At 49.6% G+C, this 25,112-nt stretch overlaps 1 protein-coding gene across 2 annotated transcripts; it reads right to left on the bottom strand.

Annotated features, from left to right (window-relative positions):
* Positions 1-671: 671 nt before the first annotated feature.
* On the bottom strand, positions 672-25,112 carry HJV (hemojuvelin BMP co-receptor). Of its 2 annotated transcripts, none has more exons than XM_050930702.1 (4): positions 24,815-25,112; positions 8,381-8,540; positions 6,158-6,660; positions 672-2,971 (listed from the first exon to the last, which is right to left on the bottom strand). In XM_050930702.1, the coding sequence occupies exons 2-4, from the start codon at positions 8,472-8,474 to the stop codon at positions 2,351-2,353; spliced, it is 1,218 nt and encodes a 405-aa protein (XP_050786659.1). In that variant the 5' UTR covers positions 8,475-8,540; positions 24,815-25,112; the 3' UTR covers positions 672-2,350. The 2 variants fall into 2 exon arrangements, with proteins under 2 accessions (XP_050786659.1, XP_050786658.1); XM_050930701.1 differs by lacking the exon at positions 24,815-25,112 and adding an exon at positions 14,706-14,938.

Genomic DNA, 25,112 nt, shown 5'->3' with positions numbered 1-25,112 from the left:
TCTTTGTTTCCAGGCAGTTGGGCAGCATTGCTGTGTGCTGTTAAACAGCTGCTGTGTTCCATTCCAGAGGTGGATGCATTTTAATACTGGGTTAAGTAAATTCCGTATCTATAGGGACCTAATTGGGCTGGGTCACAGTCGCCCAGTGAGCTGATTACAAAATAGAAGACATGATGAAAAGTGTTCCAGAATCTAAATGTTCATTTTAAAATAAATAAAATAAGATTCTGGCCCTTGTCTTTGCAAAGAGAACCTTGAAAATGCAAACCAAATGTTAACCATTGCAGGAATGTCTGCCTGCATTTGCAGAGAGCCTGAAACAACAGTTCTGAGGTGTGAAGGGCCTTCATCCTTTTCTGAGGCATGTTAACACTGGCATGAGTGTTTTACTGGGGGCAAAGAAAAAGAGTAATGATTACATTCTGAAGATCCACACAATCTATTGCAAGTGGTGTCCCCATTTTGGTATCACAAGTGAGCAGAGCTTGGTTGTAGGTGGAGTGTGAGAGTATCCACTGCTATTCTCTCCCACACTCAATGCCCTGTGTGTATATTTAGATCATGAAGTGCTTTGGAATGAAAGGAGCGATGGGGTGGAATACAAGATATAATTATCTTCACCTGTTGCACGCCAACCAGGGAAATAAGAGACAGATGACAGGAAATGAGGACTTCAAAAATAGACACCTTTAATGTCAAATGTTCATGGATCAATGATGCCAGTGTACAAGAAACAGAGAAACTCTTATGGTTGACACCACATGGTGGACAGTGTGTGAGTGAGAAATACTTTTGAAGCTCTTTAGACTATACCTTTTACTGTGACTTTGATCAGAGGAGCCATGAAAAAGCAGGACTAGACAAATAAACCAAATATGGCTTGAAACATGAGCCATAAAAATGAGCCTTGTTTTTTACGGTTTGATAAGCCTTCCCTCACACTATTTTAAAAATTCTTTCACACAACGTTTGCAAATCCTACCAGCCTTCCCCCAATGACTGTTCTCTCCTACGAATGCCATCTTTGTAGGATCAAAGCTCTGTGATTCCTCTCACAGTTCAGCAGGACAAGAATTGCAAAGTTGTTTAGCTGATGAATCCTCTTTTTTTTTTTTTTTTTTTTTTTAAAGTCTTTGTATATGGAAAATATTTGTTAACAAATAGAACTCTATACACTTCTCTTAAAACCTCAAATATATTAAACATTTAACTTCAGTCTCACCGCAATATTTATGTACATTCCTTAATATTTTACCTAGTCAGTGATGCAATCTGATAGCTTTGGCCTTTGCTGCTTCTGGTGTTTATCACATTACTAATCTTACTCTTGAAATCAAGCCAGTGGTTTTGTTGGGTTTTTGTGGGGCTATGGGAGACAGAATAACAGATCAAGCTTGGGCTAAAAAAGGGGAAAATTAGATCAATTTTTCTCTATACTGTATTGTTGAAACTCAACACTGGTCCAAAGTCTGGGACTTGCTGTATTCAGTCCTAGATTAGTGCCAAAAAGAGAGAAATTGCAACGCTGAGATGACAATTTTAAAGTGAAACTTCAGAGATTTGACATTTTTGCAGACAGCTGGGCTACAAGTTAGCATTATACCAACAGTTCCTAGCTCAAGTGGTTCAAGGAATCTCAAACCTTGAACAAGACATTCTGGTTACCATCTTGCTGCTTTCTACTTCATTCCAATGTGGTTCCACAGCAGCTCTCACAAGAATGTCTGAAGCTACAAATCAACAAGTTTTGCCATCCAAAAGCTTTGGCCCCAGCCTGGATTCCAACATTTCTGACTCTAGCAGGTTTCTGAGCAAGAGTCTGTTTACAACTATGTTGGAACTGAAGTGCATGCTGGGTAAAGAAAAAGCAAGAAGGGGTCCTGCAAATTACTTATCCTGTGTGCTACAACTAGCTTGGCAGACGCGCTGCAGAAGCTCAGAGGATCCACGCTCCTGGTTTCAGACACATGATCAGAAAAAAAGCGAGACAATAGAAGTTAAGTCCCTGCATGGCTTTTTCCCATGTGGCAGCAGATTCCCCACTTTTATTTTAAAAAAATAAAGTAATAAAAAATCAGAACCCACGATGGGAAAACTCCATTAACATTCAGGAGCAGAACAAAACTCAACTAATCCAGTCCTCAGAGTGTTTGAGAATGGGAAGAATGAGCTGCTATTTCCAGGCCTTTTCTCTAAGGCCAGGGCCTTTCACCAGTTTGGTTCCACCCCCATGATAGCAGATCCTAGATAGGGCACCATTTCCTTTAGCTGATGTCCACCTCACTCCAGTCTATATGTCACAGAGCAGCTACAGATTCTTGCAGCTCTGGTACCTGATGCACAAGGAGTGTTAAAAGCACAACTGAATAGCCAAGAGGTTAGAGGTGACGATGACAAGGAGGAAGGGTAAGGAGATGAGACAACAGCCCGCCCCAGTCTGGAATATGTGCAGTTTCTCAGCATCTGGGTGGAACATCTTTGCGTCCTCCAGAGCACCATGTGCGGCCAGGGTGAAATTGGCATCGCCTGAGGTTACCACATCAAAGACGCACGACTGGAAGTAGACGTCCTCCACCGGCAGCTTCTCCTTGCACAGCAGTCGCGCCGTCTCAGTGGCAATCCCGGTGTGGCGACACTCACTGCGGGAGATGCGCTGGCTGGGTGGACAGCCACCCACACAGAGTTGCAGGTCCTGCTCTTCGGTGAAGGACCGCGCCACCTCCTCGGCTGCCCGGATGGAGAAGGATAGCTGCCGGCCTGCCTGGCGAACGGCAATGATGGTGCCGATGTAGGCAGCCCGAATCTCCACGTGCTGCCCGGGCGCATGTTCCTGGATGGTCAGGCTGCTCCCCCCTGGCCTCTCACCACCATTCACCGAGCCATCCTCGAAGGCAGCTGGCAGGTTGTCTATTTCGGCCTGGTAGACCTTCTGGTCGATGCATTCCTTCATGTTCTTAAATATGATCGTGAGCTGCAAGGCAAAAAGAAAGAAGCAAGGCTGGATCAGAAGTCCTATGTCCTAGTTCCGGTTAACCGTGATGGGGAGAGGGGAAAGAGGAAGGGATTGTGACCCTCCTGGATACCTGTCAGGAGATCCAACAACCACCCTGCCCTTCCCATATTTTAGATGGGAGGCAGGTCAAGGTACAGAACTATTGGTCCAACATCCAGAGCACTGGACTGAGACTCAGGACTCATGGACTCTAGGACTGGAAGGAACCTCGAGAGATCGTCGAGTCCAGTCCCCTGCCCTCATGGCAGGACCAAATACTGTCTAGACCATCCCTGATAGACATTTATTTAACCTACTCTTAAATATCTCCAGAGATGGAGATTCCACAACCTCCCTAGGCAATTTATTCCAGTGTTTAACTACCCTGACAGTTAGGAACTTTTTCCTAATGTCCAACCTAAATCTCCCTTGCTGCAGTTTAAGCCCATTGCTTCTTGTTCTATCATTGGAGGCTAAGGTGAACAAGTTTTCTCTCTCCTCCTGATGACACCCTTTTAGATACCTGAAAACTGCTATCATGTCCTCTCTCAGTCTTCTCTTTTCCAAACTAAATAAACCCAATTCTTTCAGCCTTCCTTCATAGGTCATGTTCTCAAGACCTTTAATCATTCTTGTTGCTCTTCTCTGGACCCTCTCCAATTTCTCCACATCTTTCTTGAAATGCGGCGCCCAGAACTGGACACTATACTCCAGCTGAGGCCTAACCAGTGCAGAGTAGAGCAGAAGAATGACTTCTCGTGTCTTGTTTACAACACACCTGTTAATGCATCCCAGAATCACGTTTGCTTTTTTTTTTTTTTTTTTTTGCAACAGTATCACACTGTTGACTCATATTTAGCTTGTGGTCCACTATGACCCCTAGATCCCTTTCTGCCGTACTCCTTCCTAGACAGTCTCTTCCCATTCTATATGTGTGAAACTGATTGTTCCTTCCTAAGTGGAGCACTTTGCATTTGTCTTTATTGACCTTCATCCGGTTTACCTCAGACCATTTCTCCAATTTGTCCAGATCATTTTGAATTTTGACCCTGTCCTCCAAAGCAGTTGCAATCCCTCCCAGTTTGGTATCGTCTGCAAACTTAATACGCATACTTTCTATGCCAACATCTAAGTCGTTGATGGAGATATTGAACAGAGCTGGTCGCAAAACAGACCCCTGCGGAACCCCACTTGTTATACCTTTCCAGCAGGATTGGGAGCCATTAACAACTACTCTCTGAGTACGGTTATCCAGCCAGTTATGCTCCCACCTTATAGTAGCCCCATCTAAATTGTATTTGCCTAGTTTATCGATAAGGATACCATGCGAGACCGTATCAAATGCCTTACTAAAGTCTAGGTATACCACATCCACCGCTTCTCCCTTATCCACAAGACTCATTATCCTATCAAAGAAAGCTATCAGATTGGTTTGACACGATTTGTTCTTTACAAATCCATGCTGGCAATTCTCTATCACCTTACCACCCTTCAAGTGTTTGCAGATGATTTCTTTAATTACTTGCTCCATTATCTTCCCCAGCACAGAAGTTAAACTAACTAGTCTGTAGTTTCCTGGGTTGTTTTTATTTCCCTTTTTATAGATGGGCACTATATTTGCCCCTTTCCAGTCTTCTGGAATCTCCCCTGTCTCCCATGACTTTCCAAAGATAATAGCTAGAGGCTCAGATACCTCCTCTATTAACTCCTTGAGTATTCTAGGATGCATTTCATCAGGCCCTGGTGACTTGCAGGCATCTAACTTTTCTAAGTGATTTTTAACTTGCTCTTTTTTTATTTTATCTTCTAAACCTACCCCCTTCCCATAAGCGTTCACTATGTTAGACATTCCTGGGTTCTGTTCCTAGTTCTGCCACTCACCTGCTGCCAGACCTTGGGCAAACTGCTTTCCCTTCCACCCAATGTCCATCTGTCTTGGCTGTTTAGATTGTGAGCTCTTTTGGGGACTAGGAAACTGTGTGTTTCTGTGCACCACCCAGCGCAGTACGGCCCTGCCCTTGGCTGACGTTGTAGTAAGAGATCAGGAAGTTACCTTGCTGCCCGTCATCTTTCTTAGGACTCATGGCAGGTCACTGTACATCACTGCTTCTCAAATGTTGGTACTGGTGACCCCTTTCACACAGCAAGCTCTGTGTGTGCCCCCCTCCTTATAAATTAAACCCACTTTTTATATATATTTAACACCATTATAAATGCTGGAGGTGAAGCAGGGTTTAGGGTGAAGGTTGACAGCCTGCGACCCCCCCCCATGTAATAACCTCGTGACCCCGTGAGAGGTCTCGACCCCCAGTTTGAGAACCCCTGCTGTACATCCAAATACAGCAGGGTTTCTCAAACAGGGGTCGCCGCTTGTGTAGGGAAAGCCCCTGGTGGGCTGGGCTGGTGTGTTTACCTGCCCCATCTGCAGGTCTGGCCGATTGCAGCTCCCACTGGCTGCAGATCGCTGCTCCGGGCCAATGAGAGCTGCTGGAAGCCGCGTGGGCCGAGAGACTTACTGGCCACCGCTTCCAGCAGCTCCCATTGGCCAGAGCAGTGATCTGCGGCCAGTGGGAGCTGCGATCGGCCAGACCTGCGGACAGGGCAGGTAAACAAACCAGCCCGCCCCGCTAGGGGTTTTCCCTACAGAAGAGGCGACCCCTATTTGAGAGACCCTGAAATACAGGGTTTCCACAATCCCAGGCTGGACCCATACCTGGAGCACCTCATAGGGCAGAGTGAGCCCCTCCCACTGTTCACCTGGTGACCGTTGGAAAGATGGTCTCTTGACCCCAAGCGTCACTCCCATTCCTAACTGCATAAGCCCCACCCTTAGGGCTGCCTACCATGTCCTATGTGGCAAGTGAAAAGTCCCACTAGGAAAGTACTTAATATATTTTTCTTAAGGAGCAGGGGCCAGCACCATGTGCACAGCCAGGTGCAGATGGACAAACAGCAAGTGATCCATGGGCCGCCATTTGAGATCTGTTCCTCTAATCTATTCCGCCCCCTTCCCATGTCCAGGAGCAACTGGAGAGCATTTCTGTCATTGCACGAATGGTTCTTACATTTGATTCTGAGCCTCCATCCCTCTCGCACCGCGAATGCAACGGCAGCCGCCCAAAGCCTGGGGAGCCCCCAGTAGCCAATCCCAGGCTGTGACGTTACCTTGCCGGTGGCAGTCGCGTTGGAACTCTTTGCCACCAGGTAGCTAGTTGCCTGCACAAATAAGTAGTTATTGTCCAGGAGAGGCCAGGAGCCCTCCACGCGGCAGGTGTGAAACTCATCTTGGAAGGTGCGGACGTGGGGGTCCCCGAAGGCGGCGCAGTGCTGGTAGGTGGGGGGCTGGCCATGCTTGTAGAGGAAGCTCTTCTCGTAGTTGCAGATGTCCAGGGACTCAAAGCCCTGGTGGTTGGGTGCCGGCGGGCGGGGCCGGGGCGGCGAGGTGGGGCCTTCCTTGGAGCAGTTGTGCTGGATCATGAGGTCCTCGATGCCATGGACGGCAGAATGGTAGACCAGGTCGCCCCGGCAGGTCCGGGCCGTCTTGCGGGTGCAGTGGGAGTAGGAGCGCAGGGCGTTGCAGTAAGCCGCGTCCTTGTTGGAGCCGCGCAGGTTGAGGGTGGCGGCCACGTAGTCGGCATTGCAGCGCAGGATCTTACACTGGCAGCAAGCTGGGTGGCGAGACAGAGTGTACGGCATCACGTCTGATGTCAGTGCTACACCACTCTGCTGAAAGCGGCTAATGGCTTCCATCCAGGAGGCCTTGGATGCCAGGACAGCCGCAGACCTCGTTAAAGTCAATGGCTGTGCCAAGCACTCTCTCTTTGTGCCTCAGTAGAAGGAGCAATTAAGCCCGTTTGTAATGACAGTGACCAACAATGGAGGGACACCCCCACCCAAGGTACATGGTAGGTCAGAGCTAAGGGCATGTCTCCACTTACAGTATCGTTGTAGCATTTAGTGAAGACGCTACCTACAACAATAGGAGAGCTTCTCCTGTCGGTGTAGGCACTCCCCCTCCCCAACAGGCGGTAACTGTGTCAATGGAAGAAGTCCTCCCGGAGACGTAGCGCTGTCCACACCAGGGCTTAGGTTGGTATAACGACGTTGCTCAGGGCAACACAGTTACACTGATATAAGTTTGTAGTGTAGACCAAGCCTGAGCCCTGTGGGTCGAAGGGTTTCCCTGACTGCAAACACAGTACTTAGGATGGTAGTCACCACCTGTGTATGTTAGTGGCTGAAAGCCAGGAGAAGGAGTTGTGGTGTGAGCCTGAGCCCGTGTCTACACTAGAAACACCACAGTGGCTGCAGTAAATCCACCTCTCCAAGAATCGTTAGCCCCACGGAAGAATTTCTTTTGAGCTTCTTGGGCACAGGGCTCGCTAGAGGGGCAGACACGGGGATTTCTGCGCAAGAAAACTGGCTGCTGCGTCTTTCTCCTGTGCTCACAGCACGAAGACTCTCTGTACATTTTTATTTTTATTTTGTAAACAAACAAGATCACACCAAGAATCTCTCCGACTCCTATCACAGATTTCTCGTCCTAATGGAAACAACCCTGAAAGGGCCCAAATCTTGGCTAACTGCTTGGGCTAAAGGGGGTAACAGTGTTATAACATTCTATCCTCCTGTCCCAGGCCATATTACTACACTGCCTTGGAGATCCGTGAGTATGCGAGACCTCCCAAGATATGCAGGGCTGGGCCTGGTTGCGGTGGGAGACCACGTAAGTAACCACTGGGGTGCTGCAGGCAACGGTGTTGGTAATTCAGTAGGGCCACTCTCCCCTGGCTCAGCGTTGCCTCATCGCAGTGTGAGAGATGGCACCGTATTCTCTGGCTGACCATCAGCAATCTGCTGTTCTCTTGGATCTGGAGTTTCCCCAAAGGCTAAAACTTGCACAAGTGAATGGAAAATGGGAGGCAGAGGTGCACTGGGGCATTGCAAAATAAGCCAGATCTCAAGCATGTCTTGAGAGCAGGGAGAGAGCCTCTGGGCAAGGGATTGGAGGAGGGGGAAGATGTCGAAGCTACAGATTCCCAGAGGGGTTGGGAGCAATCCCACACTGGTAAGGGGATGGAGAAAGACTAAGTGCAAAACCCTGGTCCTACTGAATTTGGAGGCAAAGCTCCCAAGATGACCCAGCAGAACCTTTTCATCGCCGATAACCAGGGCATCAGGGAAATGCAGCTAGGCCATTGCTGTTTTTAATGATGCAATGAGCCATCACACTCCTGCCACCACTTTGTATTCTGTATGGGAACTGCTGCTAAGCTAGCAGATGCCCACCCCTGCCTCTGGCAGGTGCATGCTGCTCACATTCCCACTGGAATCCCCACTTCTGGCGTGCAGCTGACCCCTGGCATCTCTGCATGTTCAGCTCCTTACCATGCCTGCAGAAAAGGAGGAGGAAGAGTGCTCTGAGGATGAAGCAGGTGCTTTCCAGTTGCTGTGGGCTCGTACTGCAGGCTGACTTCCCCATTCCAATCCATCCAGAGCCAATGGGGATTAGGCACCCCCTTTTTCTTCTTTTCTTTCACCAGCTCCCCTGGAAGCAAAGCAGAGACAGGGATCTGGGCTAAATAAATTAACATGAGCTGCTGGACAGGATGGCTTGGTGCCATTAGCTTTATGTTTGAAATAGCCAGAATCCCTAGAGCCACAGGTTCAAAATCCAGCAGGCTCAGTTACCCTCTTCATCTTTCCCATGGAGAGAGACACATCTACAAGTTACTTTGTGTGACTCTTTTAGAAGACAGCTTAATAACAGGGTCCTGTCTGCTGTGTGTGAACGTTAGTGACCCTATGGCGCGTGATATGGGATTCCCCTTGGTCCAAACTGCCTTCTCCTCCCCATTCTGGTGTTCTGTGCACTAATGTTCTCTGATGTCCCACCCCAGAAGTGGCTGCATTTATATAGTTCAAAGTGCACTGGGATCCTTCAGCAGAAACTTGCCACTATCAAAGCGCGTGATATAGTTGTCAAGTTGTATTGAAATTCAGATGTTTTCAAACAGAAATATGGTATAGGAGAGAGTTACAGATATGGTGCGTGTGGCAAGAGAGGGCAGAAATGGGCTGGCTGCTATCTAGCATGCATTGGCTAGGCAGCATTAATGTTAATCTGAAGGGACTGGGGCTGAGAGAGGAATTCATTCTCCATAGTCCACTCAGTCTTTGACCTTTATGCCTAGATTAACCTCAACGGGCACCAAAATTGGGCTGCTGACTTTTGTGGTGGGGACAGTGGGCTGCTGGAAATTGGACTGAGACCCGCCAAACTCATTTCTTGTAGGCCCCCAAACTAGACAGCAGACAAGACTGGATCATTAGCAACTTGTGCTGGACTTAATCACTCGGCTCCCAGTCGAAAGGGTAACTGCTCCATTGTCAAGCCCCACAAGACACTGAACCAGATTGTTTGCTGCACCCCTTTCTCACATCCAGAGGACCTCGATCTGCAGACAGCTGTTTGCAGCAGTCCCCATATGCGAAGTTAGGTACAGCCTGTGCCATTTTTGCTGGTGCACAGAGGAATGCGTTACTAACAGCCGTCAGCTGTGACTCCAGCCGGTGAATAGCTCATTGTGAAAACAGAAGGAATGAAGCACAGAGTTGTAGATTTTTTCTTTTTTTTAAGGCCAGAAGAGAACCACTGTGATCAGCTAGTCTGAGCTCCTGAGAACCTCAGCCAGCAACTTCTGCATCAAGGCCCATCGCTTTTGGTTGAGCTATAATGCATCTTTTAGAAAGAAAGACATCTAGTCATGATTTAAAGATCTCAAGCGACAGAGTATCCACCACGTCCCTGGGTACCATTATTCCAATGGCTAAATTAAATGCAGGGATCTATTATGTAAGTTTCACTCTGATGACCTCTACACTAAATTGACTCCAAGTCCGCATAAACAAGCGAGTTAGTATCCAGAACCAGGGGGACTTTCCAGATTCACAGCATTTTGGTCACATGCACACGTGGAAAATTAAGGGGAGAATTTCTCTAGAAACAAAGGGATTTTTTTTCTCCCCTCTCATTTTCTATTCAAATGGAAGCCCTGCAGGTTTGCACTGGTCTGTCTTAGGAAAGAAGCTGGGATTTAGGGTCTACTGTGGGTGGGAACCTGAAATGGATTATGCTGGATGCCAATACAAAAATCTAGATACAGTAGATAGCATTTATAGTCCTGCATTTATGTCTTTGAGTCTGACTTCACCAGGATCTCTCTCTCTCTCTCTCTGATGTAGAGGAATGCACCATGAACACCTCGCTAACAGTCCAACCACATGTCTCATGCATTGGGCTGGGATAAGGAACACTCTAAATTCCATCGGGGTGTGTGTGTGTGTGTTTGGGGGGGGAAGGGGATGCACATGGTATTTTAGCTAACAGCTAGACTCAAAACTAGCAATTTCTCCACCCTGCTGCTAGATTTAAGGAACAGACTGCAGGGTGCCGACCACTGGTGATCATATCTGTGCATCTGTGGGACTGTCAGAAACTGGGATGTGCAAGTGTATGCGGGGTAGTGACAGGCACAAATCCTGCATGTGTAAATAAAGGTTCTTTTACTTTACTTAAAAGAGAGGGTCACACATTTAATTTTGACTGGCCCAGCTGCCTGTGGGAGTTTGAACTCCGCTCCCTTCTGGGAGCAGCTCACACTGGCAGTGTTTGCAAGTTTCTGAAAATGAAGAAAAAGTTTCTGTGAAGGGAAGAGGATTCTGGAGACAGTAGGGTCACAACTGCTAAATGCCAGGCCATTATTTGTGCTGGACGGACCATAGCCATGGCTAGAACATTTCCCACCCCCAGTCATTTTCTGCCAGGAAAAATAAAATTAGACTAATGGCTGGTGGGGAGGAAAGGGGATGGGAGATGGTTTGAATCTGGCCCCAGGAAAAAATAAAACAGCACCTCCTTGGCATTCATTAACAACATACGCTCTGTCCTTTTTGCCAACACCTGTCCTAGAGCAAGAACTATCTAATGGGATTGCAATGGAAGAGGGAGCTGCAGCCTCTCAAGGTATGGAGCACGTGTATACCTAGGATTAGATTTCTATAGGCTTATGCATACTGGGTCTGAAATCCTGTTCTCAATAGGTTTTTATACCATGCTCATTGCTGTAGTATCTGAGCACCTTCCACTAGGACAGGAAGCAATGTGACTACACATCAGTCCTGTAGGATTTGTTCTCTCGCCCTCCCCCCAGGGGGAGAAGCATGTGCAGATACCCATCACTGTGTGTTTGGATTAGAGATGGGCAGGTCCAAGAAATGCACCTTAAATGTAGAGCAGGAGAGAGGTGAGGTTTGTGATAGTCCTGGGTTGCTGAGGGAATTCATAGCACCATCTCAAACCATCTCTGGAGAAAGTTGTCTCCAGTCCTGGACACCTGTAGACTGATTCTAATGTCCATTTCTGGTCATTGTAGGGTGCATGCACCTCCCTGTGAAGTCCTCATCGCTCCGAGAATAGACAGTGGTTTACATCCATCAATCCCACAACTGTTTATGTAGAGGCAGGTATCGCTATCCCTATTTTACAAATGGGGGAGGGGACACAGGCACAGAGGTGCATCAAGCCAACTGCAGACTCAGGAACACAGAACCCAGCTCTCCCGAGTCCTGGTGTGGTATGCTAGTCACACCCTCTCCTTTACTGCTCACGGAGAGCCGCAGGCCACACGCAGCATGGAAGCACAGCAGCAGATTTTCCCCAGACACCAGGTGGTGGAATCTATCTACGCTGCCACCGCCACCATGCTGCTCCGCCAATGGGCCTGGACCCTGAGCGGGAAGGCAGCGGATGAGATGGGAGGTGGCCTTTAGGGAGTACAGTACAGGGGGGCCAGTACCATTCCCAGCTCTAAGAAAAGCCGTCTAGAAGAGTCCGGTGGAATGATCAGGCCTCTGATCAGGTGTGAAAACTGAAGGGAAAAGATCCCTGCTCCCTACGCCTGATCTGGTGGTCTCTGAGCGATCACTGGGTTGATCAGGGCTGCCCAGAGGATTCAGGGGACCTGGGGAAAAGCAGGGGAGCTGCGGCGCTTGTACTGGCCTGGCGATGGTCCACATCTTCAGTGGCATTTCGGTGGCGGGGAGCCCTTCAGTCGCTTCGCGTCTTTGGCAGCACTGAAGGGCCCCCTGCTGCCGAAATGCTGGCCGAAGACCCAGACCGCCGCGGGGCCAGGGCTCGCGGGGCCCCTGTGGGGCCTGGGGTAAATTGCCCCACTTGCCCCCCTCCTCCCCCAGGCGGCCCTGGAGTTGCTTCACTGCCCCAGTTTTCCAACTGGGGCTCGTCTATCGCCCCTACAAAAGTAGGTACGAGTCTCTTTTAGGCATGCTTGTGTGCGCGCATGCGCACGCACACACACACACGCACACTCAATTGCTGCAACAGGATCCCTTCCTGCTAGGATGAGAGACAGGCAGAGCACCACTATCCCGAGAGCTGACAGATTCTCTCAGATCAGCAGCACTGGTCTAGCACCCAGACTCATCATGGCTTGGTTCAGTCAGTGGGCTCTTACATAGTGGTGCTCTTGTCTCACAGCCCTAGGAACTGACCCTGTCATCCCCCTGCCCTGTTCCATTAGAGACACTAACGCTGTCACCTCCCTTTGTACCTCTGTCACTTAGGATGAGCGCTGGGTCCGAAGGAATACGAGCAGATGGTTCGTTCTCCTCTGCCTCCTTCGCTCAACTTGTCCAGCCTTCTGCATTCGCTTTCTCCAGCTCTGCCTGTTGCAACTGTGCTTGAACTTTGGGGTGTTTGACTAAGCCGATAAACAACCCAGGAGCATCTGCCAGCTCCCTCTGGGTTCGCTGCAGGAGCTAATGATCAACCCAGCGCTCCCCACCAAAAAGTAGCCAACCGCCACATGATCAGCCCACGTGATGGGACCCAGGTCTTGCCATCACCCCTCCCCCAAGAACCTCCCAGTAAGAGAAGCTTCTGATTCATAGAGCTGGAGGCCGGAAGATCAGCTAGTGCGACATCCAGGGTATCACACGTCACCCACTTACCCACTGTGGAGCCCAACAGGTTGGGTTAGGCTAAAGCATCTCGACACGGAGACTTCCAGAGATGGAGATCTGATCTCAAGATATGTGAAGTGAGACCATCTTGGCAGGACCTGGGGGCCCGGGAGAATCCAACAGAACGCACATGGCTTGGTGGAGTCTAGTGGTCAGAGCAAGGGGTGGGGATTAGGAGTCAGGACTCTTGGGTTCTCTTCTGAGATCAGGAAGGAATTGGGTCTAGTGGTTAGAGGACAACGAGTGAGAGTTCTATTCCCATGTCTACTACTAATTTGCTTTGTGGCTTCAGGCTAATCGCCTCCACTTCCCCAGCTATAAGAAGGGGATAAGAGACCTCACAGGGCATGTGAGGGTTAGCGTTTCTAGAAGAAGGGCAAAGATCTGTCCCCTCCAAACATCCTTTTCATCATATCAAGTAGCCAGGCTCAGAGGCCTATGATCTCATGAAGAATGGAACTCTTTCCTTTCAAATTTTATTGAGAAGAAAAACACGACCGAGGGGTAACAGAAAGTTTTATGTGTATTCTGTTGATTTTCAAACATCGCTTTCTTTAGCTCCGCTGTGAAACCGGATAAACTTTTATACACATCCCTGCTCGGGCCCTGGGCCTGTGCCCAGTTTGCCTTTGCCTCAAGATGTCACTGGCACCTAGATTGTCCACTTGGAACAGATCTTCCGCAGACTCCCCCAGTTCCAGGTCTCTGATACACACCCCACATGCTCCCCCAGGGCCCCAAGAGATCAGCAGCTTTCACTAGATTTCATTCTCTTGACTCTTCTTTATAAGTTGCGGGAGAGATCGGCTTCACTTTCTCATCACACCCATGTCCCCGCCTTGCTAAAGCCAGGCAGCCTTGGCTGGTGCAGGGGCTCTGGCTGAGCGCACTGGAGCCGGGGACCAGACACACACAGAAGGCTGGCCCTGCGGTTGTCTTCCCCCCACACAGTGCCCCTGGCCAAAGTGCCAGTCTGCTCCCTCTTTCAGAAAGAACTCTAACCACCCCCACGGCCCGCATGCCCACACTTTCCCTTGCGCCCCGCCCCTGCGACATGTTCCCTCCCCTCCCACCTGAGCACAGACCCACGCCCCCCAAATCCACTGCTCCCCCATCTGTCACCAGGCCCTAGCGCAGACCCTGTCTCTCCCCACCCACATCCACGGTAGCTCCGTACCACTTGGCCCTTCCTTTTCCTTTCTGCTTTGAGAATGGAAGGGGAAACCGCCACGCCGAGCTCTCCAGGACCATCTGAGCTCTCAGCTTGCTAGTGAACAGCCCCCTCTCCCAGCTCATCCTAGGAAGCCGTGGGTATAATACAGTGCCCCCCGCCTCGTCCTCCCCAAGCAACCCACTCCCAGCCAGTGCCATTACCAAGCATGGACAGAACACATTCTCTGTGAGATCAACAGGAGAGAGGAGATTTCCTGTCAGGATGACTTGATGGCCGTTCCCTCTCTCCCTCCCTTTGGACCAGCTGCCCCACACTTCAGTTCTGGCACCAATTCCTTTGGGCAAATCCCACGACCTCCGTGGCCGCCCCTCTCCGCCCTGATGATATTTACCTAGCTCACAGGACATAGGGTTTAATTAGCGAGGGTTAATAGCCAAACAGCCACGGTGCAGTCCTCCAGGCAGGTCTGCTTTTCAAAGACCAGCCCGGTGTTCTTACCAGCCAAATCTTTAAGCCAGGCAGCAGCAAAGAGACTCCAGCCAGGCGACCTGTGCCATCCACCTGGGTCTGCAGATCCCGCTGCGTGCTTCCCCGAGGGTACGTTCCAGGAGACAGGGTCAGGAGAAGATGCCGTCTCTCGCAGCGAACGGGGCCATGTTGATTCCATGCACTCCACCATGGGGCCAGGATCCTTGATCTCTCTCCACCCCCCTCGTTGCCATTTTCACACAGCAGCTTCCCCCTCACCCCTCCCGTTTGCAAGACGCACAGAGCAGGGGACAGGCGTCGAAATAGATCGGACTAAATTTAGACCGACTATGACCCAGCCAAGAAAAACAAGCACATGGTGCAGAGAGAGGAGCCCCAGAAATAGTTGTTAACTCCCGGCGGGAGACAGGCAGCACGCTAGCTAGGCGACTTAGCTACCAAGGCTTGCAGGGATTCACCGCGCTGCTTGCTAGGGAGTCGGTGAGCTGGCCTAGCAGGCCACGTGTGCAAATGTCCCCATGAGCATGTGGACTGTCTGTGGCGAGGGTTAAAATTTGACATTTCCTTCTACCTCCCCCCCGGGCAATGCCATGAATCTGCCACACCCACCCTGCCCCTCAACTGGAGAGAGACTGCCCAGGTCCTGGCCACCGGTCCGGGGGGCTCCGCATTTTAATTTAATTTTAAATGAAGCTTCTTAAACATTTTAAAAACCTTATTTACTTTACATACAACAATAGTTTAGTTATATATTATAGACTCATAGAAAGAGACCTTCTAAAAATGTTTAAATGTATTACTGGCACGCGAAACCTTAAATTAGAGTGAATAAATGAAGACTCAACACAGCACTTCTGAAAGGCTGCTGACCCCTGAGCTAGATAATTCCTGCTTTTGTCCAACCTGTTCTGAAAAACCTCTAGTAATGGGGATTCCACAGCCTCCCCACCTTGGTCCAGCAGAGCTCTGATTTGCTGGCCTTTGGAATGCAACACAATGCAATAATATAATAATAATAATAATTAATAGCTCTTCTAAATGACTCTTCATCCATATATCGCAAAGCTCTTTACAAAGGAGGGTCAATAGCATTAGCCCCATTTTACTGGTGGGGAAACTGAGGCACAGGTAGGCAAAGTGACTTGCCCAAGGTTACCCAGCAGGGAAGTGGAAGAGAACCCAGGGCTGCTGAATCCTAGATCAGTGATGTATCTACTAGGCCCCAAGGGGTTTATATGAAGGGATTGACTAGCATATGGCTGGGTTGGTGAAAGGCACTTATTTAGAACTGGTTGGAAATCTGCCATTCATTTTTTGACAAAAAAATGTTGTTTTCATAGAACTCAAACCTTTAGGAAAAAAAACGAAACAAGGTGTTTTGATAATGTCAAAATTTCCTGCTTGGACGTTCTCGGAAGGGAACATTTTGATTTGCCATTTCAGAATGGAATGAATCAGGTTTTCACATATATATGACAAAAAAAAAACACTTTTAAAAAGGTCGATATCGGAACGGAACATTTATATCGCCCTGAAATGACACTTTTTCAGATTTTTGTTTTTGCAGGAAATTAAAAAACAATGTTTTCAGAATGGAAGAAATTTCTAAATTGCAGAATTTCCCTTAAAATTCAGGTCCTGCCCAGTGCTAACCAGCAAGACGCAATGTTATCTATGGCAGGTGGCTCTCAACCTTTCTAGACTCCTGTACCCCTTTCAGGAGTCTGATTTAGCTTGCGTACCTCCAAGTTCCACCTCACTTAAAAACGACTTGCTTACAAAATTCAACCTAAAAATACACAAGCATCACGGCGCACTAGTACTGCAGAATTGCTGACGTTCTCATTTTTACCACATAATTATAAAATAAATTGATTGGACTATAAATATTGCCCTGACATTTTAGTGTATAGCATAGAGAGCAGTATAAACAAGTCTTTGTATGAAATTTTAGTTTGTACTGACTTTGCTGGCGCTTTTTATGCAGCCTGTTGTAAAACCAGGCAAATATCTAGATGAGTTGACATACCTCCTGGAAAACCTCTGTGTCCCCCCCGGGGTATGTGAACCCCTGGTTGAGAACCACGGATCTAGTGGATTGAATACTCAGCTAGAACCAAGAAGAACTTGGGTCTGCTTCTAGTTCTGCCGTTGACTTGGTCTGTGACAATGGACAAGGCCCTTCCCTTCTGTTCCCCCTCCCACCCTTTGCCTGTCTTGGCTATTTAGACTGCAAGTTCTTCCAAGCAGGACGAACGATCAGTGTCTCCTTTGGCACGCTGGGTGCTGCGCACACATGATGGGGCCCTGATCTCAACTGAGGGCCTTCAGAGACTACGGTAATGCAAATAAGTGGTGAATGGACCTTTTCTGGGGTAGGCTGGGAAGGTTTGCAGATGCTGATTCTGGTGAAGTTTTGTAGTAGGTTTTAGACATTTTGTACATTGCCTATGCCTGTGCTAGCTCCTTAATGAACCAAAACAAGACTGGTGATTAGTGGGCATTACAGCATCATGAATAAGGATTTCTCACCATTATTTTCCCTTAAGGAACAAGAGCTAGAGATTCCGTTACATTCACCAGGGAATTTGCTACGGCCAATCTATTTACATGGAAGGTGGCCAGTCGCTCCGGTGATGGGCAGCCATACAAAACCCTAAGATAGCTAGCTAGCCTGGGATAAACACCACATCTCAGGGCTGTAGAAACAAGAGGGGGAAACGTGATTCATTTCTCCATTCAATCAAACAGACTGTCTCATAAGCAAAGAGAGGCAATGCTGTTGGCCAGACACAAACTCCAAATAGGTGGTACTTTACTAGAAAATGTTGTTTTCTCCCCTTATACCTGTTCTACGTCCACGCAGACAGAGTGCCTCCTGACTGCAAAGAGCACAAGCAGGGAATCAGGCCCGTCTCATAAGGCAATGCAGCATCCCAAATGTGTCACTTGAAATGGGTGTGAAAAGACTTGGTAGAACTTTCATCTTCTTTCATGTAAGGTGCTGAGGTACCTTGCAGACAAACAGGGCTACCCCTGATACTAGGTACCTTGCTGTTTGCTACAATATAGTGCTTTCCAATGGCACAGAGATTTGCTCCTGTGAGCAAATGAGCTGTTTCGGGCACAGCGAAAGGGGATGAATTCCATCCATTGCAAGGAAACCATCCCAGCTCTCCCTACAACAAGGCTGCATGACTTTGACAGGGTCCACTGCAACACATCACTGATTCAGATCATTAGTCCAGCAGCTCCAGTCTCCTGTCTTGGCCAGCGCCCAAAGAGGAAGGAGAGGCAAAACAAAGCACCTTACACAGCTGAGATCTCTGATCTTAGGTTGTAACTCCAGCCAAGCCAACAATTTGCGAAAAGATGGTTCTTTAAAAACACCAACCAACCAAAAAAACTCACCAAATATCCCACCTTTGTAGCATTAAAATGGTTAGAACACAGCATTACTAACATTCATGATTTAATCTCATGCTATCTGGTGGGGTGAGGTTTTGCTTAAAGTCTCAGCTCCTAAAGTCAAGTCATTATGAGGGAATCTCATTTTTAAAAAAATGAAAGCTACGTTTCTAGCTTTGTGCTTGCAGAGACAAGTTGAAAAAGTGATCACTGAAAGGCTCCAAAACCAAATAAACTTCCTCCACGTTTCTCACTTAAAACAAAACAAACATGATTTTTCAGGGCCTGATGCATGACTTTCGAATGCTTGGGGTCAGCAACACAAGGGAATGAGTCATTAGACCCTTGTGACGTTATTGATATAAACTGGGATCATATAGAACATTGTTTGCAACCAAGGTCCTGTAGTGGCACCAAATCCTATGTAAAGGGGGTCATATAAGGTGTCTAAGACCAGGTTGTGGGTTACTGGTTATGATTATGCTGTCTGTATGTCTGTATCATTATGTAGTTGAAGTTATATGGCCATGTCTACATCTAAAATTTTGCAGCGCTGGTTGTTACAGCTGTATTAGTACAGCTGTATAGGGCCAGCGCTGCAGAGTGGCCACACTTACAGCAACCAGCGCTGCAAGTGGTGTTAGATGTGGCCACACTGCAGCGCTGTTGGGCGGCTTCAAGGGGGGTTCGGGGAACGAGAGAGCAAACCGGGAAAGGAGACCAGCTTCGCCGCGGTTTGCTCTCGCGTTCCCCGAACCACCCTGCAAACCGCAGGGAAGGAGACCTGCTTGTTCGGGGAAGGCGAGAGCAAACCGCGGCGAAGCTGGTCTCCTTTCCCGGTTTGCTCTCGCGTTCCCCGAACCACCCTGCAAACCGCAGGGAAGGAGACCTGCTTGTTCGGGGGTTCGGGGAACGAGAGAGCAAACCGGGAAAGGAGACCAGCTTCGCCGCGGTTTGCTCTCGCGTTCCCCGAACCACCCTGCAAACCGCAGGGAAGGAGACCTGCTTCCTCGGGGGTTCGAGGAACGAGAGAGCAAACCGGGAAAGGAGACCAGCTTCGCCGCGGTTTGCTCTCGCGTTCCCCGAACCACCCTGCAAACCGCAGGGAAGGAGACCTGCTTGCACGGGGGTTCGGGGAACGCGAGAGCAAACCGGGGAAGGAGACCAGCTTGTTTACCAGAGAGGCTTCCTCAGGTATGCTGGGATACCTGCTTATTCCACGGAGGTCAAGAAAAGCGCTGGTAAGTGTCTATACTTGATTACCAGCACTGGATCACCAGCGCTGGATCCTCTACACCCGAGACAAAACGGGAGTACGGCCAGTGCTGCAAACAGGGAGTTGCAGCGCTGGTGGTGCCCTGCAGATGTGTACACCTCCTAAGTTGCAGCGCTGTAACTCCCTCACCAGCGCTGCAACTTTCTGAGTATTGGCTGTATACTGTCTGTATTTCAAATTGGTGCTGCAGTTCTGGGAAACACCCCAGACAAGTTGGTGTTAGCTCTGCTTGCCCTGCTTGATGGCCCATTAAGGACCATCAGCTACACAATTGATCCATTGAGAGGAGGCAGATACGCCTTGTAACTCAGCAAAGTATGTAGGGACTTGCCCATTTGACTCCAAACTCCATTTTGCTGTAATTTTCCACAGTAAAAACAAAGAAGTGTTCTTACACCTGGAAGTGCCTATATAAGGCTGATGCCTCATCTCCATCTTGTCTTCAATCCTGTTTCCTACCTCTGGAGGGACTTTGCTACAAACTGAAGCTCTACACAAAGGACTGATGACCCATCCCAGCGGGGGATGTTCTCCAGAGACTTGATTTGAACCTGCAGTTTACTCCATCACTGCTACAAGCCTGAACTAAGAACTTTGCCATTACTGTATGGAATTGATTCCATTTAACCAATTCTAGCTCTCATCTCTACCTTTTTCCCGTTATGAATAAACCTTTAGATTTTAGATTCTAAAGGATTGGCAGCAGCGTGATTTGTGGGTAGGATCTGATGTGTATATTGACCTGAGTCTGGGGCTTGGTCCTTTGGGATCAAGAGAACCTTTTTCTTTTAATGGGGTGTTGGTTTTCATAACCATTCATCCCCAGGACGAGTGGCACTGGTGGTGATACTGGGGGACTGGAGTGTCTAAGGAAATTGCATGTGTGACTTGTGGTTAGCCAGTGGGGTGAAACCGAAGTCATTTTTGTCCGGCTGGTTTGGTTTGCCTTAGAGGTGGAAAAACGCCAGCCTATGGCTGTAACTGCCCTGTTTAAGCAATTGGTCCTGAATTGGCACTCTCAGTTGGGCCCCACCAGAACCGCATCGTCACAACCCTATATACTGTCCCATGGTTGCAGGCGGCATGAATTTACAGTTCTGATGTTAAACCCAGCACGTCTGCAGTGCAGACAGATCTAAGGTCCCAGCAGTAGATCAGAGCAAGACAGATTGGTAACTGCTGCATTTGTGCAAAGGGTCTGGCTTTGCAAAGCTCATGCACCAAACTGCGGATTGCTCCCAGTTGCTAAGCCCCCTTTCAAGCTGATTCAGAGCAGAATTGCTTTTTGACTGCTAAATGCAAAGCAATTTATACTGTGGCACAAATTCCCTTCAATGCATTTTCATTTGAACCCTAACTAAAAACCTGAGGCTGGCTGGGTCGGACTTCAAGGAGGAAGCAAAGCATGTGAAAAGAGAGAAAGAGATCCCACACTTTTAATTCCTCCGAATAGAAGCTACTCTCTTCAATCATTTTAGTACCATAATTCACCCAAAAGGGGCTCAGCTTACTATGGTGCTGGGCAGGGCTGGAGAAGCTAAATAGTACACAGAACAGAATAGCTTACCGTAAACTCTGTAGTAGTGCAGCTCTGTGGTGGCCCAGTTTCTCTTTTCAAGCCGGGCAATGCTCAGAAAAATGACCTTGGCTCCCTGCTCAGCAGCTCTGATCCCTTTTCTAACGGCAGCTGTCTCAAGCCCATTGCCTTGCAGGGCCAGTGCAACTGTTAGTGGAACAGGCTTATGTTTATTCTGCCTTGCTCACCAACAGACCCATCTGCTAAGATCCAGTGGCGGAACCTTTATTGCTAGTGATAGTTCTAAGAAGCTAAGGACACCGCTTGGGGTGCCGGATCCCAGTGTAGTTTGCATTGTCAGCTGTTAGAAAAGGAAGAGAAAAGCCTTTTGACGCCTAGGCGGCCCCTGGCTTTTTCTCAAGCTCTAGTGAGGGTGGCCTCCGCAAAGCGTGGCTGTGTCACAAGGTTTCTGACTACCCAGACGTTTTACAACACTCCCCCTGCTTAGTGTTGGTATTTGCATTGCAGTAGCCTGCAGAGGGCCCAGCGGGGATCGGGGCCCTGATGTGCTGGGCGCTGCGCAGACCCAGCCCCTGGATCTGAAATGCTTACAATATAACTCGACATAACAGCTGAAGGATCGTTATCTCCATTTGACCGATGGGGAAACTGAGGCACTGAGTTGGGGGAGAGCGATTTGTCTAATAGTACAGAGGGAGGCAGGGATAGAACCTAGAATGGAGCACTGCTGCGGCACCGACTTACAGAACTCTGTCCCCATTGCCCCTGACCCTTCAAGCGACCTGTCTAGCACTGCAAGCCCCTTCTCTGCACTTCCTGTTATCTGGAGTATCCTCCCCTCTACCTGCCCCTCTCACTGGCTCACCAGCTACACACATCTCTCAGCTTGTGTGCCTTTTAGTTTCTTCTTTCCCCTAAGCTATTTCTTATGCGACTGTCTCTGTTCACCCCAGCACCGTCTAGGGCAGGGCACAGCTTGCATTGCATCTCCGGGTTGCAGTTTTTTCCCCCTCCAAACCCCACCTAGCCGTGACTTGGGCTGCCCAGTATTTGCTCCATCTCTTGATTTCAGCTTCCCTGCCATGAGCTCCAAGCCAGGCCAATGCCCGGATGCCCTGGGTGGGAATCAGTTACACAGAGGGTGGGAGGGGATGCAGGCGGGAATTCTCCAGGTTGCTGCTCAGGGTCTGAGTCTCAAGCAGAGTCTTTCACAGGCCTTGATCAGTGGAAGGTGTTTGGTGCGGGAAGGAACCTGGAGGCCATTTCTTTAACTCTTTAACTGCTGCTCAAGGTACCAAAGGATGCTCAGGCAATAAATACATCTGCTGTGCTGCCCGATGCACCAGACGCACCCAGGTCAGCCTACACTGGCTCCCCTACCCAACCTCCCAGAAACCCCATCGATTTCAGTGTCATAATGGCAGCAAACGGGAGAAGAGAGGAGACCAGCAGGGGAAAGGTGAAACAAGAGAAGGATGTTTTGAAAAAGTCTGCCCTAGAGCCTGGGTTCGCAGAGGTCCACAGCATTGTGACCTGACAGGGCAAGCGGAGGGAAGACAGAGATCATCCAGGTAGCTAAAATCCAGTCCTCCACAGCCATGTCCCCTGTGCAACCTTTACACCAGTCCCTGCTGCCTTCTGACGCGACAGTGTTCCATCCCCACTCTGCACGGGTGGGAATGGGAGGGGGAGGCTGCCTTCACTTTCTCATGCAACTCTGCCCCTCCCAGCATGGACCCAAAGCAAGCTACCCCGTCCAGGAGAAAGTAGGGCCGCTACTTTTTCTACTATGCTAGGTGTGGCTTGGGGTACTACTCTTCCAGCAGCAGCTGTGCCCAGGCACAGAACATGCCCCATCCCATGCAACTGGACTTGGCATGACGCTGGAACCAATGGACAGCTCACGGCTTCCTTCCCAAATCAGCCGGGGTGATTTCCTGTGGCTTGTCTGTGTAGGTACAGTATCAAAGCAGTACCACCCCCTCTAGAGTGGATGTAGTTATATCATATAAAGGTGCTTCTAGCTAGTCCCATGTGGGACAGGGAATGAGCTATTCCGGTAAAAGGCACCTTTATCCCCAGGTAACTGCATCCATCCTAGGGGTGGCCGGCGGGCTGGAACCATTTTTATAGTGGGGGTGCTGAGAGCCAGTGAACCAAACTGTAAATCCCATATAGGATGGAAACCACTTCAAGCCAAGGGGTGAGGCAGCACCCCAGTTCCAGCGCCTGTGAGGGGTGGTATATTGGGAAAGAATCACACGCTGAACTGACACATATTTCATAGAGTTAAGGCCAGAAGTGACCTTTGGATCACCTGGCCTGACCTCCTGTGTATCACCAGTTACTCAGTTTCATCCGGATACCCCTACGTGGAGCGGATGACTTTTGTTAGACAAAAGCACCTCAGCGCCTGGGATTCTAGACTGATGTATGCCACGGGCAGAGCACAGACCGAGATGCCACCAACGCCCCAGGCCCCTGCAAGGGGCAAGGAATTGAGGAGGTGAGAGAATCCCTGCAGGTGACTCACGCCCCATGTTGCAGAGGAAAGTGGAAACCCAACCCCCCCAAGTCCTCCTGGCCAATTTGCTGGGGAGGAAAATGCCTTCATGACTCCAGACCTGACAACCTGGCTCACCTGAAGAAGTGGAGCTGCAGCAGATTTGCCCAGCTGCAAGGTGGATGTGTGTGTTCAGCCCAGAAGGCCGGGAATGGCTTCTGGGCCGGCAGTAAGCACTTGTGCAATTGTTTGGAAGAAGACAGTCATGTGAGCTCCTTCGGCTAACCTCCCTCCCTCGCCCACCTCCAGCCAGGGTTTATTCTGGAATGAAAGAGGTGCCAGGGCACAAGCAATTTTTTCGCATTCATCACTGATGCAGCCAGAGATGGATGAAAGTCTCCTGGAGCCCTGGGACGGAGCAAGGCAGGGCCCACCACTGGAACCATGGGGTCACCCTACTCTTTCCATCTGTGGCCCCATCCCATTCCACCCCCTTCACCGTGGCCCTGCCCCCGTTCTGCCCACAGCCCCACCCCTTCCCCCCTATGGCCTCACCTCCACTCACTCCTTTCCGGACCCCCCTCCCCGTAGCCCCAAGATTGGAGAAGCTCTGTTTCCCTGCCATGGCCCTGGCGGGGGGAGATTTTCCAAGCCCCCCAGATTGGCTGGGGCCCCTTGGCCCAGGCGGTAATGCACTGGATGTGCTAAGCCCAGAGGTGGGGGGCTATGAACTGCCAAGCCTAGAGGTGCCAGGGCTCAGCCTTGGCAAACTGCCCTCAGCCCCACCCGCACTCAAATTGTTTGGAGGTTCAGACGCATTCAGAGACTGATCTGAATGATGCAGAGCTCCCGCAGCTGGGCCGCAGATCACAGCGAGAATCCAGGGTGAGTCCCGCTTCCGTTCACTGGCTTGCAAGTCCCAGGTGGAAGGTGTTGCTGCCTCACATCTGGCGCTGGACAGAGAGTGGGAAGGCAGCAGCAGCCAGGAAAATGATGGGGGAGAGGGGAAGGGAGAAATGGAGGAAAAGGGGATCCAGAGACCCCCCCACAAGGTTTAGTCTGGGTTCCAAGCAAAGATCAGGGCTACAATGAAAGGGAGCACCACGGACTGTGGTGCATCTGCCACGCTGGAGGAGGAAGCCAGGTGGTGAGTTGCAATGACAGATCTTTGCAGGAGACCATGACTATACCAGCAGGGCTGTGTTGGGGGGAGGGCCCCCCCCCCCAGAACTGGAACAGCAGCAAACCAGGGCCAGGGTGCATTGGCAGAACAGCGGAGACCGCAGGAAAGTTTGCTTGGAGCTTGTTTGAACCATAAGCATTAGCCCTTGACATTTACAAACACCGAATTCACCCACGAAACGATCTTACAAGAAATCATTGCTCTGACTTACCTTGGCAAACTTCACACCCACTAGCTACGGCGTCCTTCGTCCAATCCCCTGGCACGCTTCTTGTACCATCTTCCCGGATATTCCTGAGATTTCATCCGCCAGCCGGAAACAGGGGGGTGCAGGGGAGAGGAATCAAGTGTGTTAACGCCCAGGACTGGATAAGGTAGGAGAAGAAAACAGCTGAACTCTCCCACAACCAAATCCCTCCCTGAAAGCCAGAGGAGAAGGTTCTAAGTGGACACTTTAAAAATAGCCACTAGTATTTTTGATCCTGAAAGCAGGATTCTGATGGGAGGAG

Source organism: Gopherus flavomarginatus, chromosome 20 (genome assembly GCF_025201925.1).
Source record: "Gopherus flavomarginatus isolate rGopFla2 chromosome 20, rGopFla2.mat.asm, whole genome shotgun sequence".
Lineage (NCBI taxonomy): Eukaryota > Metazoa > Chordata > Testudines > Testudinidae > Gopherus > Gopherus flavomarginatus.
This window is presented reverse-complemented; position numbering and strand designations above follow the sequence as displayed.